General features: G+C 31.5%; 1 protein-coding gene across 1 annotated transcript; it reads left to right on the top strand.

Annotated features, from left to right (window-relative positions):
• The first annotated feature begins 1,131 nt into the window (after positions 1-1,131).
• LOC112594681 (SKI family transcriptional corepressor 2) lies at positions 1,132-17,208 on the top strand. The gene is given in 6 exon segments (XM_025339622.1): positions 1,132-1,251; positions 13,667-13,787; positions 14,886-15,686; positions 15,689-15,730; positions 15,732-16,023; positions 16,026-17,208. Coding segments are annotated over 5 exon segments (1,467 nt in total). The 5' UTR covers positions 1,132-1,251; positions 13,667-13,670; the 3' UTR covers positions 16,241-17,208.
• The last annotated feature ends 812 nt before the right edge of the window (positions 17,209-18,020 follow it).

Here is an 18,020-nt window from a genome sequence, read left to right on the forward strand (position 1 = left end):
TTAAAGGGATAATATTTTTTTTAAACTTAAGTATTTATAATACGAAATTTTAACAAACAATTTTTCCGTTATTAAACTTAAAGTATAGTAACTATAAAGATAATTGTTTTTGATGAGTAATAAGTAATAAGCTATTATTGATTTATAAGTCGATTCTATATACCTATACAGTAATAGAACGGTGTGAATATTATGAACATAGCTCAAAATAAATCTGAATATTTTGAAAATTTTATTGCGTAAGTATAGATAAAAATAATTTAAGTAATGGTAGAATGTTTTAAATATTTACAATTAATATTTTTTAAATAGTAACAAAATAACAATAATCGTTTTCTTGTAATTATTTACGAATTGCTTAGTGTATTAATTTAATTATTACATAATAAACAAAATTTTCTGGGTATTTGACTACTTAAACTAGTGATTCCTAGTATTAGTATACTAGTAGTCTGAGTGTGGACTCATCTCAGATGTTTCGTGATACCAACAATTTTGTTTTCATTTGTATGAATCACTGAATTTGGAAAAGATTTTTTCTTGTTATAAAACTATTAATTAAAGAATAGCCAAATATACAGCGATAAAAATTTTCAAATATGGAATTGAAATTGAGTAGTGGTCCACTTTTTAATTTTTGTAAAAGCTTACAAAATAAATTTAAGTAAATGCCTTGAGTTGAGTAAAAAGTCTCATCTGGTTTGGATGGAAATCATAAAAAATCTTCTAAATACACCCTGTATAATAATGTGTAAATGTATAATAATATATTATATATACATAGATAAGCGCGGTGTGGTTTTATGAAATGTATTCCGAAATCACCGCATATAGCTGGAAGGGTAGCGGTAATGGGGGCGAGGGGTTGGTGCGATTTACTTTGCCCTGCGGCTTGCAGGGTAAGTACGCACAGACTATACATAGATATAACGTGTCGGGGTGGCGGTGTCGACGCTGTATTTAAGGACCACCCGCCAAAGGGTCGGCCAGGCAGGACCGCGCGTGGCAAATCGCTTCGGTCTCAGCCATTGGCTCAAGTTCGGGCTCGGGGAAAGGACCCGCCCAGGGACGCTGCCGCCACCAAAGCTTTTAGCCGAATGCGTCAATGGTGTAATCAACCCTTGGCCTGCACTCGGACTGCACCGGAGTATGTGACGCGCGCGTGACGAAGACGTCAGCTATACACGATCGACGGAAATCTCAAACAAAAGTCGCCGTCTATAGTACGCATACGACAAGGAATACCTATTGGTAAGTACTTTATAATACCTATATTGACTATAATATCACCTACTTGCGGATCGAGTTAAAATTACTATTTTATTTCAACTGTCTGTAAAAAAAAAATTGTGGAGTTAAAAAATGGTTGTAAGTTAATGATTATATCACCTATATTTTTCCAAACCAATATCATTCAACCTACAACAATTGATCCACTGATAAATTTTGGAGAGACGTCTAAAAAATGCGTACAGCATTGTCAACAGAAATCAGTGAATCGACTTTTAAACCCTATTCAGATTTTAGCTTGATAATATTTGACAATATACCATGATTAGATAGGTGCAGTTTTCGGAAGATAGGTCACAATCAAATGTCTTGTCCTATGAGATTTATAATTGGGTCGTAATTTGTATTTAATAAATATAAAATAAAATATATTTCATTCAATTATATAAAGTAAAATATAAAATATGAATAAAATAGTAATACTAAATTAGTTAAAAATATTAAAACAGTATTTTTCATCAATCTACCTGTTCTATTATGAATATATGTCTCAAAAAAATGACCATGAATCAAATAAGGTTGAATGTGAAGACTATTGGCTTAAAATACAATTATGGTATAGACATCCTAAAACAATTTGAAAATTTAATAATTTTACATACGTACTTATTTATTTTACTTATTTTACTTATTTTAGGTACTTATTAAAATTTTTAGGAGGTTTACTTATTGTCTTTTATATTTTTAGGGGAGAAGAGTAAATCAAAGTTTAATTATAAATACTTTTTTATATTTTTGATTCTTTAAGTATATTACGTTTAATTTAGTCGACGTTGTTGGATACCTGATTGGTGTTACGTTTACTATAGTAAAAATACTCACTTAAAAAATACGTTTCTACTGTTATGTACGATATACAGTATATATATTATCATATTGTAGTTGTTCAAATCACAGTTTACCTGAGGTATACTTCATTATATTCTATGAAGCCTCAGCCTCGTAATAGCTATAAAACAGTTAATCGAGACCTACAAGTAAAATTTAAATTTGAGGTTCTTTTTAATTATTCAATTTTAAAACTTAGGTATATACATTCATATTCAATAGGTATGTTGGAATTCATAAAATTATATGTTTAAAATATACACTTATATATATATAGGTAAACTATAATGCATTTTTAATTAAATGTAATAGTGTTAAATACGGATAAAAAATGAAGAGAAAGTAATAAGCTAAAAATTAGCTGTTATAAATTCAATGTTATTTAGAATGTATTTTTATTAAATTTGGGTTAGTTTTTACTTGTAAGTTATCGAAGCTGTCTATTCTATAATCACTTACTAAGTCACTATAAATACAGATTCTTAATGAAGTTAATGAATTTTTTGATAAAATTGTTTGATAGTTAATCTTGTGAAGTTGTGTTACATATGCATACAATATTGCTATAAAAACTTAAGCTTTGAGGTTACGTCTTAAAGAAAAAAAATTAGCGAATAAAATCAGAACTTGTTTTGTGTTTACATTTGATAATTAAATCATAAGACCATGCTAATTTTTCATTGTGTTGATAAGAAAATCTATATAGTATTAGTCTATAGATTGTATACCTTTATATTTATCTTAAAGTTAGAATAATACTAAAATATGTTATAAAATATTATAAATCATTTAAAATTATCTTCAATTACTGTAGTTAACTGCCTATCTATTATTATTGTCTATTAACATTATCAAAGGATAAAGAACTTGCTTGCAAATCATTAGTTTATTATAAAATTTCGGGTTAATCAACATAGGTTTTTGAGTAAAAGCATAGGTATTTTTTAAAATATATAGTTTCAAAAAGTAATAATAATTAATGATTGGAAGTGATGGTTTTCTATCTTTATATAACAAACGCTTAATATAGAAATTTAGATGTTTTCTATTTATAATGTACCAATATTGTTTAGTAAAACAATCAAAATTCTAAGAATAAATTAGAATTTTTAGTAACGTCTATTTGAAATTGTCTTTTCTAAATTTTTAATTGATTCCCTAAATCTTGTAAAGATATAATATTTAAAAAATAGAAATTAAAACATGACAATGTTTTTATTTTTGAAGAAGTTATAATCAAAAAATCAAAAATATTGTGAAATTTATTTTTAAAATGTTTTTTGGTAAATTAAAATTTATTTTAAAGTCTATGAAAATGGTATGTTAGAAATAGAACATGTCTTAATTCGATCTTATCTTGCGTGAGACAGAAAATTTTCGCTTTCGATTTTCTTAAGAAAGTCTATGATAAATTAAAAACTATAAGTACGAGGTATCCAACAACTTCAAAATGTATAACGTCTTTTAAAAATAATAATTCTTAATCAATAATATAGTTAACGGCCCGGGGCTTGTGCAAAATGCACACTAAACTTCATACCCAATTTTTATGGATACAGCTTGGCAATAAATATTGATTATTGTTAGTTATATAAACAACTTAAACAAATCGAGTTGTAATTTAATCAAAATAAATATATATAATAACATTGGTATTTGTATAATTATTATTAATTTAAAATAAAATAAAATGTTTTCTAATGGTACTTATATTTAAAATCCATAAATATTGTATGTATCTGGATGACGAGTGACTGTAGAACTTAATAAGTATTTTTTATTGTAATTTGTAGCATGCATTAATTTAGGTATGATAGTATATAGCATGTGATTGGTGTGAAGAGTTTGTGTTAGTAACGTCATAGAGTTAGCAGCAAGACACAACTATAATAGCAATTACTTATGAAATATATCCAATAAATTTGTTGGTAACTTGTTGAAAAGTGTTGGATTGTTTCTAAACTTTGTTGGACTTAATATTTTTCTGGAGAATTTTTTTTACTGTTATGCTGCTAACTATACCTAAAAATTACGACTCTATGTTTTCAAAATTTTATACAAGTAAAATATATCGAACTTATTTTGTTAGATAGTGTTAGACTACTGTAGACTTATTATGTAGACTTTATATTAACTAGTAAAGCTTTATAACATCGAACTATTTTCAAATAAAAAATGTTTTGGATATATTTCATTTGTATCTTTTATGTAGGTCGCGTTTCTAACTTTATAATGTAAGATGAAGTCTGTAGTATTACACTATTATCCATTTAAGTATTAATAAATTTAATAAGTGAAAGCCCTTTGATAATATCTGATTTAAATACATTTAAAATAATTACTAAAACAGACAAACATGAAATAACTTTATTTGAGTTAACTTAACAAATTTTAAGTAATAAAATCGAAATTTAGTATATTTCAAAAATAAAAATAATTGGAACATAAAAAAGAAGTAGATTTTATACATTAATTTTTCTTAACATTAATACAAGATTAAACTCAAATTTATTACGGTTAAAATCAAAAAAGTACATTGATGTTGATTTTTTGTCATTGAAGTTCTTTGCATAAAACTCATTGAAAAAAGAATTTGGAAATAAAAAATAGATTATTGGATTTGGAAAAGTAGAAAAAAATCTTGATTTCAATAAAACCCATATTGTAAATCATTATTGTATAATTAACCACTCAAAATAATATGACCATCAATGCAAATAATGATCAAGTTCTAATTTTATATCACTAAATATAATAATAGTACTCGAAATTTGTACGCATTCATAGATTGCATTCAATAGAAACATTCATATATTTATGCGATAGTTTCTATATAATTATACAATCTGGAAATAGTTAAGAAATTCGCCTAAAATTTTTAAAACAATTTATTATAATCATTTTTTATCTACTTATAAGTAAGATAAGAACTCAATGTAAGATTTAATGAAATTTAACCTCTAATTTTTCTTGTAAATTTGGGAAATAGTAAGTCTATAGTGCAGCAAATTAGAACATAGCATTAGTAACTTAAAATTAGTTTTATTTTTATTTAATTGTATTTGTATTGGTGTATTGGGTTGATCACACGTATGAAATATCAAATGTATATATGTTACTAGAACTACAACCTTTACGTGTAGAAATTGATAAATATTTCAACATTTACAAATTACAAGTCTATAAAAATTAGCACGAAAAGTTTAAGTAATGGTCTAAATTTATGTAAACAAACGAATCTCTATTTATATTTTAAATTTAATTGAATTTAATAACACTAACTAAAATCTACATGTTATATACAATTTGACCAATTAAAACGGGAATAAGATTTAACCCAGTAAGGTTCGGGTGGAAATCTTAATTATAATATATATAATATATATTATATATAAATATGTATGTATTGAAGATTTTCTTCAGTAATTGATTATGTGACAGTGTTTGTATAATTGAACGGTTTCTTTTGTAATTTTTTAAAAGATTCACTGCAGCTTGCCGGGAATTATGGCACTTGAAACTAAGGGTGGAATGGTGAATTATTGTTTATTTTTCTGAGTACAATGTTTTGAAATTTTTGAAATTTGTTTATGTTTAATTGTTTTTACTATTCTGTAGTTAGAAACAATACACCTATATATGCCACTTAATAGGGACTTTTACACGTGTAGTTTAATTTTATATTAGTATGTTTATTTTATATTGTCTATTAGTAGAACATTCAGTTTTTAGAATATTTTTCGTTATTTTTAATTTTTAATTGTTAAGTTAAAAATATTTATTTCGTGTTAAACAATTACAAAAATATTTGAATTATTTTTACCTACATTTAAAAATAAAAATAATTATTTTATTATCATATCACAATATTATAACATAATTTACTATACTGACAACGTGACAAACTGTATTTTTTTATTTTTGTGATTAACATGTACATTTTAGTTGCATAATAAACAATATCAAAGAATTTCAATCGATTAGTCTTTGTTTTCTGAATGTAGGTTATTTTATTACATGTGAAACAAACCATATTGCCTGACACGATAAATCATAAATATGTGTGCATTGAGTGATTTTAATAAAACTACAAATTACCACGCATAGCCGACAGGTAAATGTCGTGAAAATAACGCAAGGCAGGGGATTAATATTTAATTAATAATATTCCTACCGACTTCGTACATTATAATTTTTTGTATTTCATGTACTATAAATTGCATACCTATACTTTGAAATTATGTTTATAGAATAAATTAGTTTTTACTGTTATATGGTAGGATCGAGAAAAAAATGCATTGTTGAAATTTTAATTTTGTTTATACATTAGTTAGGTATACATAAAATTAAATATAAATTTATAAATTAATTTGTCATTTATCGAATTAAGCTGTTTTATAATTAATTCAATTATAATATATGATAAAATCCTAATCGATAATAGTAGACATTCACGATATGGAAAAAATCTACTTGCTAACCGGTTTACGGTGTGTAATGTGTTAGGAAAATAAATTTGTAAGTTTATCGCCTTTCAAAAAAAAAAAAAAATTATACTAATATTCCAAAAAATGTTTTACCGATATCGTTAATGATTATTGTTTATTGAAATCAGTTAAAAAATAAAAATCAATCAAAATTATATGAAACAATAATTTTTAATATTAATATTTTTTCCAAATATTATAAAAAACAGTTTTCTCAGTAATCAATCACATACATCTGTCAGAACCCCTGAGATTGTCACACGGAACACACTTTGGGGAACGCTGCTGACTATAAGTGTGAATAATATAATCATAAATACATACGTAATAATATTATGTAATATTCAATTTACCGCTACGAATCGATTATGCAGGGGCGGAAATCACCTACCCCAGATCATTACCACCCCTACCACCCCCTAGTCCCATATTCGCGCACACAATGATGATGAATGATAATATATGTATTGAGTTGTACCACTCGTACCTACCTATATATATATATATATGTATACGTGTTCCTCTGAGATGTATATACGTAAACGCACAATCGCATTACGCACCGACCGTAGTTATTATTATTTGGCGCCCGCGAGCGCAGCAATAATATTTTAATAACAATATGTATATCGTTACGTGATTGTAGCTATAACGATTATATAATGATATTCGGTTAATAATGACGTTTCGACCGGGCCCGCCGCGGAAACACGATTATATTGTTGTCGGGCGGAAAACGAAAATTAAACTCCTTCGCGCGTGGTTTATGTAATATCGAAACACAGTATACACAATATTATTATTATGTGTGCAGCCCGATTCTCGTCCGAGTACAATTATTATATTATATGCATTATTATTATTATTATTATTGTTATTATTACTATTGTTGTACCAATATGTACGGTGTAATATTATGTCCTACGGCCGTGATAATTAAGGGATTATATTATTATACGTGTGTTGACGGAGAGAGCACTATTACGACTCGCACACTGTGCTTGTTTGTAATGATATTAAAGTCTTCACGAATATTTTTCATCCCACAAATCAATATGTGTAAATAATATCTGACATCGCTCGTGACGTACGCTACCAGCGTTGTGTTATATTTTGTTATCGACTTTACAACATATCTCGATCGCTTAACACTGCTCTTGCCACTTATAAACGATTTATCAATCCTCTTCACAGCGAGTCATTAAAAAAACGAGGGCTTGTGATTTTCTCTAAATGTAATCTACGACCTAATAAAATTTATATATATTCTATTGTCAAGCATGACATTTTTTATTAATATTTTTTGTATCAATTTTGAATTTAATAACTTGTTTATAGAAGGCTTTTATAAGTAGATATGTTATTATAATATACGTTATAGCGATTTATTTTTTATTAGTAACATGATAGGTTGAATTGATTTTCGCAAAAAATAATGCATTTTTATAATACGTGTATTTCATATATTATTGGCGTAATTATGGGGGGAGGATATAAGGATATATCCTCCCAGAACTTTATTTTTTTTTAAATAATCATTATTAAATTCCTATAAGCACTTGGCTTTAAATGGTTTTAAGATTTTAATTCTATTTTAAAAAATAAGGATTATTAATTATTAATAAGGAAATTATAAATTTCCAGTAACTAATAAAAACAAAAAACGGTGCCTAACATTTCAATACAAATGGCTAACTGAGTTTAAATAGCTAATATGTTCCAAGTTAAAAACCAGATGATTTTTGTAAATTTTACACAGTTTTTTCAAAGTTTGATGGTTTAAATAATCAGTAATTAGGTCAACTTGCTGTTAGGGTTTTAGATGAATGGAAAAATGCTAAGCAGGTCATTATAATCTATAATATAGTATTTACTACGTATTAATTTTTATAATATATCTAATTAAATTACTATGACTGTGTTTTAGATTTTTCATGAATATTCTAAAAAGTTGTATTATGGATATTGTGTCATAGACTCTAACCATTTTTTAAGTGTTTATTCTAAACAAAAATTCTCAATCATTGAACAATTAGATTAAGAAAGATACTAAATAATTTAGATTTAATAAATTTGTTTTAATTTTGTACACTATAGTACTACACCATGTCACCATACATGTACCTTAATTTATAATAATAAATAAATATAATATTGAGATCTATAAAACTCAATGAATAAAGGGGGACGTGAGGAGCATATAGCTCCCACTATAACATTATATAGTATATAAACTTATATGCCACCCCAGAATCAATTCCTAATTATGCTACTGATTGTTATTGCCTAAGTGATGTATATGTTAGTGAATAATAGCTCAAAATCTAAAATGGAATATTCTGTTTAATTAGTTTTTCAGTTCGAATAGATCTCAATATCTTTAATCTACACTACCGAAACGTGTATATATTATCAAAATACTAATCGATTTGAATTTTGGTGGAAATTAAAATACATATTTCTACTACCTAAAATGGAGCAAATTACATGATATATTTATTTTTTTTTGCAAGAATATTTTTCAGGAGATGTATATTAGACACTGATTTTTTAAATAATGTAATTGAGGAATTCAGAATAAAAATTGGGTGTTTATGTTATTTTTTAATTATATGTAGTTTGTTGATAATCATATAAAAGAATAAATTTTCACTATAACTCTTTTCTTTTTTTAAAAAAAGTCAGGGGTGCCATTAGCAGAAGTTAATTTATTTATATCCTTTTTTGCGGCACTTATGTATATATTTTGGATTAGTTTTGGTGCTTATCATTTCATCACTTTTACTAGAGATACAGCCACATACGAATACTAGTTATAAAAAAAAAAAAAATACGAATTTTAAATTAATTATTTTTTGAATATTTTATTTTATTGTCTTTTGTTTTTTATTTTACTTTAATTTTCATAAAGATATTATATTGCACTTTACTTACTCGTTGTAATGTTTTACAATATTTTTTAAATCCGTTAAACTAAAAATATTTATACTCGTAAATAAAGAAAAAAATACAATTTATTATTAAACACTCAATATGCATAATAAATAATGTCATGTTTATGTTATATTTATTTAAATATCGTAAATATCGTAATTGATTTGTTGTTTACTCGTTTCGTAGAAAAGTTATAATATTTACAATTTTATCCAACAATATAGGTATACATGATTTATTATATATTTACATAGGTAGGTATAGAAAATAATAACATTTTATTAAAAAACCAACTTGCGAAGAGAGCTTAAGAGAGTGAGAGAAAAAGACGGAAATTAACATTTCTTTACTATATTATACATTATACAATATTTGTGTGTAGGTACTGCAGGAGCAGTGAGCGGTTAGGGGTCGTGAAGAGGAGCTTAACGTTATTATTCTTATACACAGTTAAAGACACCGCCCCGTGACCGAGGTGGAATAGTAATAATAATCATGACTAATGTTTAAAAATGCATTGAAATTACTATGTTGACAACGACGAGGACACGTATTATGTATACTTATGTACAACTGTATAGTGTATATAATATACATGTATACATATAAACAATACAAGTTTAAATAATTTAAGACGTTACAGTGTATATACCGAGAAAAAAATGAATAAACGTACATGATATTTATAAACATTAAAATAAGTATGAATAGGGTGAGTTTTTTTTAATGCAAGTTAGTTATTGTTTTTTGACATATCAGATATATTATATAGATTATATTAGGTACACTATATATCTTGCCAACAAATTCGTTTTAAAAGAAGTAAATTTAAAAACCTATAAGATCGTTAAACTTGTTAGATAAACAGTATTATTGAATAATCGTGCCATTTGAAGTGAAATCGACATAACTCAAGTACTGAAGTACGATATACTAATGTACTACTCCATATTATATATAAAAATATTCTAGGTTTACGGAGAATATACTTATATGATAATAAGTATATACGTGTGTTACGGTTAAAGTCCGAGTATATACTAGCTGGTATAAACTTCAGGATATGACAATTTCTGATTCATCAAAGCTAAAACATTTTGCATAATCTTAACTTACTCAACTTCAAAATGCAACGTGGTGCGAACCAAACTATTTTGTATTTAAATAAATAAATACAAATCACCACCCACGCCATGAAGTACTATTACTGAATAGCTTCTTCTCCCAAGCCAACCATGACCTATTATAACATCATCCATCTATTGTGCTTATTGTAAATACTTTATACAGATTGTACAAATAAAAATAAATATGTAAAAAAAAAAAGTACTAATAGCGCATCAAATAAATAAATAATGCTGATGCAATAAAAATTGCATCAGTCAGGACATGATATTTTAAATTCACGTAAACTGTTCTACATTGAAAAAAAAAAGTTTTTTTTTTTAAATATTATTTAAATATTTATAGAAAAATCGACCGATTTACGCTGAGTTCAAATGGAATTACCCCGTATTTTTTGCTTTTGTATATTATGATAAAATAAACTGCAATAGGTACATTTGTACAGGTTTTTTGTTAATTTTAATTAGAATGAACTCACCGCGCTGCTAACACCGCTGTTTATATATACGTTACATTATACTTAAATAAAAGCTTAATACTCACCCCTTCATGCCACAGCCGGTTGGCGCTGTTATTTATATATATATATGTGCGCGCGAGGACCCGTAGCACTCTGGACGCGGAAAAACGTTTTTCTCTTTCGCAGAAATGTAACGAGTAATTATCGACGGATTACGCGGGTACACCCCCACTGGAGTAAGATTAACCCTCCGCAACCTGGTCGCATACATACACACACACACACACACACACACACACACACACACACACACACACACACACACACTCACACACACACACACACACACACACACACACACACACACACACACACACACATATATATGAATTGAAACAGTTTCCCCTTGACACCCACTCCAAACAATACTACACCCGCCGCTGTTGAATAGCAGTCGTCAAAACCCGGTGCAGTTCTCCTTGTTGCGCTCCTCTTCCTTTTCCGCTCCCGTTCTCACTCTCGGTGAACAGCAAATCGGCTCTCGTTTAATTAATTTCGCCTTTTCGGTTTTCCACGCACTAATGATTTCGAGTACTCAACACGCTCGCTGTACATAATATAGTCGTCAGCGTCCCGTTCACTAGCGCCGAAAGAGTTCGATTTAGACGGCGTCGTGTGGATGTGCACCGTGTCTGGGGAATGGATGCACTATGCCTACCTGCTGCTATGTATGAACTCAACGCTGGACTAAATTATATATATTTTCGCACTACACAATTTATATTGAGCTTTGCATTACCATAGAGGGCTTTGCCACCCACATCCCCAAAATGTATTTAAGCTATACACATTAATATGAATTAGTTAAAGTTATTCTATATGAAAAATATATAGTACCATATTAAATTGTGTATACATATAGTTAACAGTTAGTACGTATGTTACGGGCAAGCCTAAGAAATACCAAGGAAAAATGCCAATTAATCTATATTTAATGAAGTACATAAGAAATTTTTTTGAAATTTTTGAAATACATAAAGAACATGTTTGAGAAAACTATTCATTGGTAACACCTCTGAATAAACTGGTCATACTTACCTATTTACTATTTACAATTTTATATTTTTGGCCGTTTAATATTGTACACATTTTTTCTATTGTTAAAAGTTAAAACGGTAAATTTGGAAGGATGATAATTCAAAATCGCACATATTTGATTGACAATTAAAAATTAAAAATTTGTTATTAATTTTTATTAATCAAATCTTTATAAAAATAATTCATTAAATAATATCTTATTATTTTAGTATTAATTATAAATAATTGAATATAATATAATGAGATAAAATAAAGTATGTATATAGTAGATAATTCTTAAATTCGAATTAGTTTAAATTCTAGTGTTTTCAAATACTTAATTAAATTAATTTCATTGCTTACGATTTTATGATTTAGATTAAATATAATTAATTGATATGCGTTTCTAAACAATTTTAGATATGTGTGCGTTATGTTATTGATAAATATTAGTGTATGCGATATTAAACGGTTTGATTTTGGGAAAACTATGCGGAATTGATGAATAAAAGTAAGCAGTGTGTAGTTATGAATTATGACGACCCCCGTTCTGTATAACTATAATAAAAAAAGTACTAAGTAGATTAAATATTATAAAAAATAATAAATTGACTACTACGTTCAATGCACGTCGTACAATTATTAATAATCATAATAAAATCTTACGATAAAAGCTACTATGTTTTTTTCGGAATATGATTGGTCACAACTGAAATTTATCAGGGCAAAAACTGAAATATGACATTTTGCTCAAGTATCGTGGATGATTTGCATTTGCCCGATTTTGAATTTTGTCTTTTACTCGTAACATATTTTATTTGTAAAATAAATATTTTTACAAAATATGTCAAAATGTAACAATATATAATATAAATCAATCAAGAATAAAATAAAGGATAAAAACTGTCAAAAGCAGTTAAGCCATGATATATTTCAAAATTTATATTTCATACAAAGTGTGTCGTACTACATTCAATTTTAGTCCCTAATCTCCATTGTAAGGACGAAACACGACGGAATTCGTCTCCGTGTTCTTACATACGGGTTACTGCAGGACTCTCCGTTGTTTGATTTATCTTTTATCGTACTTTTTCCTGTTTTATGGGTCTGAAAATGAATAGAAACTATTGCCTAAGTTAAATTAATATAGCTATATAATAATAGTTATAATATTATATGCACGCACTGCAGGAAACATTTGAGCATCTGAATACGTGAGTTTTTCTCAAACATTTATACCAGTGGTGAATTTTAAATTACATTTTTTTTACGAAAGAGCAATAATTATACATGTTTAAAATTTCTCTTGTGTGGTGCGATCAATAAAACTGAAATATGATAACATAAATATGAACACCGTAAAAGCTGTCTAGCTTTTTTTTTTTTTAATCAGATACAATTTAAAGTCATAAATAACAATAATCATAATTTATTTATTTCATTTATTTCGTGATTGTTTGTGCAGAAAAATGACGTTAGCGAAAATGGATCAGAGGTTCCAGTTGATCAGTCATCACAGGGATGATAAACAGACCGAATCACCAAGAGCGCTCAATCCGGTGATCAATAATTCTAAACCGAACAAAGTAAGTTCAGAAATTTTAAAAATCTCACGTTTACACGTTTTTGTTTCGTTCGATTGTTGTTTAAATGTTCAATTGAGCTGAATCTTGAATTTTGTTATAAAATATATGCGTTTCAGATGTCTTATTGTTCATTGTTTATGTAAGATTCGATTAATAATTATAATCAAATCAATACCCGAGATAAAGTTAAATAAAAATATTAAATGGATTTTATAGTTAACAATAATAAAACATTAATTGTACACTGTACTCACGTTATGAAGTGGATTTATCAGATAATTCTAGTGCCTAAGTTGTATAGAACAAGAAGGCAAATAATTTCTTTAGGGTTATTGTATTATATTTATTTAGAAGTTATCAAGTGGCGTGGATAAATAGTCGGAGGGAGCGTGGCGACCTTTTAATAGGGGAATTGTCGTTCCGGTCGGGAGCCTTACAAGTTTACGATGCGAGTAAATGACAATAGGTTTAGCCTTAAAAAAAAAAAAAATAAAATAATAATAAAACGTTATTTTTATTTGTTTGCTTTAAACACTTAAAAGGCGCACCGAATCGAAGAAATTAAATTTGCAAAGACGTCGCCCCCGCTGACAGGTATCAAACGAATTACAACCGATCAACTCGAAATAAACAAATAATTTAATTTATGTTTTGCCTTACACAGTAATAGTTATTATTCTGACCAAATTTCGGAGGGTATACGCGTATATCGCAAAGTCGAGCCGAAAGAAAAATTGGATTTCGTAACATTTCGGAATCAACAAATATCTAACGCGTCGGGATTTATAAAAAATAAATACTGTATAATATATTTAATGATAACTCAATTAACTCGAATAACTAATACTATACACAAGTGGGTCGGTCGAAACGTATTACGCGAGATATCGAGCTCGATACGTTTTAACGTACTTACATATACAATTTAATACGTATAGTCTAATCGAATAGTTATTATATTCGGTGGGTATGAAACCAATGCATGTGGGTACGGCGCGCAATGGCCCGAACGCGCGACTGCGCGTGACTCGGCGGCAAGTAATACGTATACGGTGCCGCCGCCGGCGCGGCTCGAATGCAAGCAAAGCACCTGAGCAGGTTCTGTTTTGTTTGTCCAACCAGGTGGGCACGGTGATCCTGTACGGGGTGCCGATCGTCTCGCTGCAGATGGACAACCAAGAGCGGCTGTGCCTGGCCCAGATCAGCAACACGCTGCTGCACCGGTTCAGCTACAACGAAATCCACAACCGTCGGGTGGCGCTGGGCATCACGTGCGTGCAGTGCACCCCGGTGCAGCTGGAGATGCTCCGCCGGGCCGGCGCCATGCCGGTGTCCTCGCGCCGGTGCGGCATGATCACCAGGCGGGAGGCGGAGCGGCTGTGCAACTCGTTCCTGGGCGACAACACGCCGCCCCGGCTGCCCGACGATTTCGCGTTCGCGGTGCACCACGAGTGCGCTTGGGGCTGCCGCGGATCGTTCCTGCCGTCCCGGTACAATTCGTCCCGGGCCAAGTGCATCCGGTGCGCCGTGTGCGGACTGTTCTTCTCGCCCAACAAGTTCATATTCCACTCGCACCGCACCGGCGCCGGGGCCCGGTACGTGCAACCGGACGCGGCCAACTTCAACTCGTGGCGCCGGCACATGAAGCTCAGCGACGACCCGCCCGACCACGTGGTGCACGCGTGGGAGGACGTCAAGGCCATGTTCAACGGCGGCACGCGCAAACGGGCCGTGTCCAGGCCGTCGCCGCCGTCGCTGCTCCAGCAACAGCACCAGCAGCAGCCGCTGCTCCAGCCGCCGCCGCCGCCGTCGCACTCGCGACAACAGTCATCGGCTTCGTCATCGCCGCCGCTGCCGCCGCCGTCCGTTTCGTCCGCCGCCGCCGTGATCGTGCAAATGCGCCGCAGCCCATGCTCCAGTCGGCGGGCCACCTGCACCACCACCAGCAGGCAGCACCACCACCACCACCACCACACCGGTCGTCGGAACTGCAGCAAAGAAATCGGCCACGGTTCGCTGGTGCAGGTGCCGTCCATTGCCGGCACCAGGCCATGGCCGACATGGAACAGCGGGCCAACCGCTCGCCGTGGCGCGGCCGCCGCGGCCGCGTATTCGGCGGGCGGCGGCCCTGCCTGTGGCTGCCCAACCGAGCCACCCGCATCATCACACGCCCCAGTCACCGGAAACGCAGTCGCGGCCGATTATTCTTCCGCTTTTCGGCCCGTCTATCCGGTCACCGGCCGCTGCTGCCGCCCGCCGCCGCCGCCGCCGCCGCGGCCAAGTCGGCCGACGGCGAAGAAGACGACGGCGACGACGACGAGGCCGACGGCGGCGGTGGCGGCGGCGGTGTTGCGCGGACGGCGACGGATGACGTTGACGACGTTGACGACGACGACGACGACGACGACGACGAAATTGACATCGAAACGTGCCCCGACGAAAGGAACACGTAGGACCCGCAAACGGCTACTTTTTTTTTTATGATTATTGTTTATAGTTTCAGTGTGTTATTACTTATTATTATGCGATATGTGCGCTATTTTTGCGATACAAATTATAATCGACCGGTTCAGTTATCATCCAGTGGCGTCGAATGATTTGCAAGTCTAAGTTTACGCAAATGAGCGAATTTCACAGTAGTAAGACCTGCTATTGTTTTTAACCACAAATTTCGTATCGCCGCCCAAACTTACGTTTGATTTTCAAAAAAACTTCGTTAACTGTTATTCTTCGGTAAAATCGGGGATACAGCACTCGCCACCTTAAATTTCGCTTACCGTATAAAAGATGAGATTGACGGTACTTATATCGGTTATATGGAGATGGACTTCGTTGACGTAGAATATTTTTTGGCCTGCGTTTACTATTAATTTACACATACGTATATAAATATATATTATAATATGTGTTATGGTTTATTTTCTAACGAAAGTTAATACGAATACGTATGTTGTTTGCACATTAGAAAAACACTTGTCTCTTCTTGGACGCGCGAATACGTTGATGTATATGTTTTTCGTCGTAGAGGTACCGGTAGAGTCTATAATATTATAATACATAGTGTAATAAATTTATTTCTTGTTTGCATATCGTTTATACTTCACCTTCCATAAATATATAATACGTAATAAGTTGCGATGCACTTTACCATTACTGTTTTGTCAAAATTTCTGGAACTCTGCTGAATAGGTATTTTCATACTCATACATTATTAAGATAACAATATCTGTTTTATATTACACATATTACGTAAACTTCGTAATTCAACTTTGCCGTTTGGGTGGCCGATGATACGCTGTAGATTGTAGTGTAATAATATTATTAATCTTTTAATCGGCACATTATAATATTATATTATTACATATATATTATATATTCTATTGTTTATGTAAACATTTCGATGTCTATTTGTTAAACTTGAGTGATTGTTAAAACGTATGTTTAATTTCCTTCCCCCTTTTTATTCTACATAGTACATAATATTATAATATATCATAATGATAATATAATAATAATAATAAATAAAATAAACCGTTGTTTTTTATATGTACACACACACACACACACGTAATAATAAGATATACTATTTCTTATATACACATACAAAATACAGTTTATGTATACAACACGACCATCCGGACTATTATGTAGCTGTGACGGGCCGTGCGCATATTATTATTTAAATGAAAACGGCAACCCTCGGGTGGCGATTGGAGTGTAAAGGAAACCCGAGACTGACGTGTTGTATAATTAAAAGACGATCCCAGAGGGAGCGCAACGGTGGCGTTTGGCTAAGGTCAACGGTTGACATTTGGCGAGCCGTTTTTAAACGTCGCTTTTAAAGCGAATCGAAAACGGTCCCGGCCGGGGAATACTATATTATTATGCTGTTTTGCCCGTATAACCCAAATCGGATTACCGTGGGTTTTATTTATAGCGAAAACGATTTCACTTTTCTTCCGCCACCGTTCACTGTAAAATACCACTTTGCGTAAACAGTACCTACTGCGCGCGCATCAGAATATCGTGGTATCGTCCTGTTTTTTTTTTTTATGCTAAAAGGCGCTGTACGTCTGACCCATCTGCACCCAGTTCATCGTATCCTGGCAAGTATACACAATGGCGTTCGATGGGTATGTAGGAATTCCAATTTTATGTGAAAAATTGGTTGTAAATGTAATCTATATAGTGTACGCGAATGTTGAACGCTAAGGTTCGGAATTAAATAAGTCT

The sequence above is a fragment of the Melanaphis sacchari genome, unplaced genomic scaffold (genome assembly GCF_002803265.2).
Source record: "Melanaphis sacchari strain LSU unplaced genomic scaffold, SCAv2.0 Contig23_pilon_pilon, whole genome shotgun sequence".
NCBI lineage: Eukaryota > Metazoa > Arthropoda > Insecta > Hemiptera > Aphididae > Melanaphis > Melanaphis sacchari.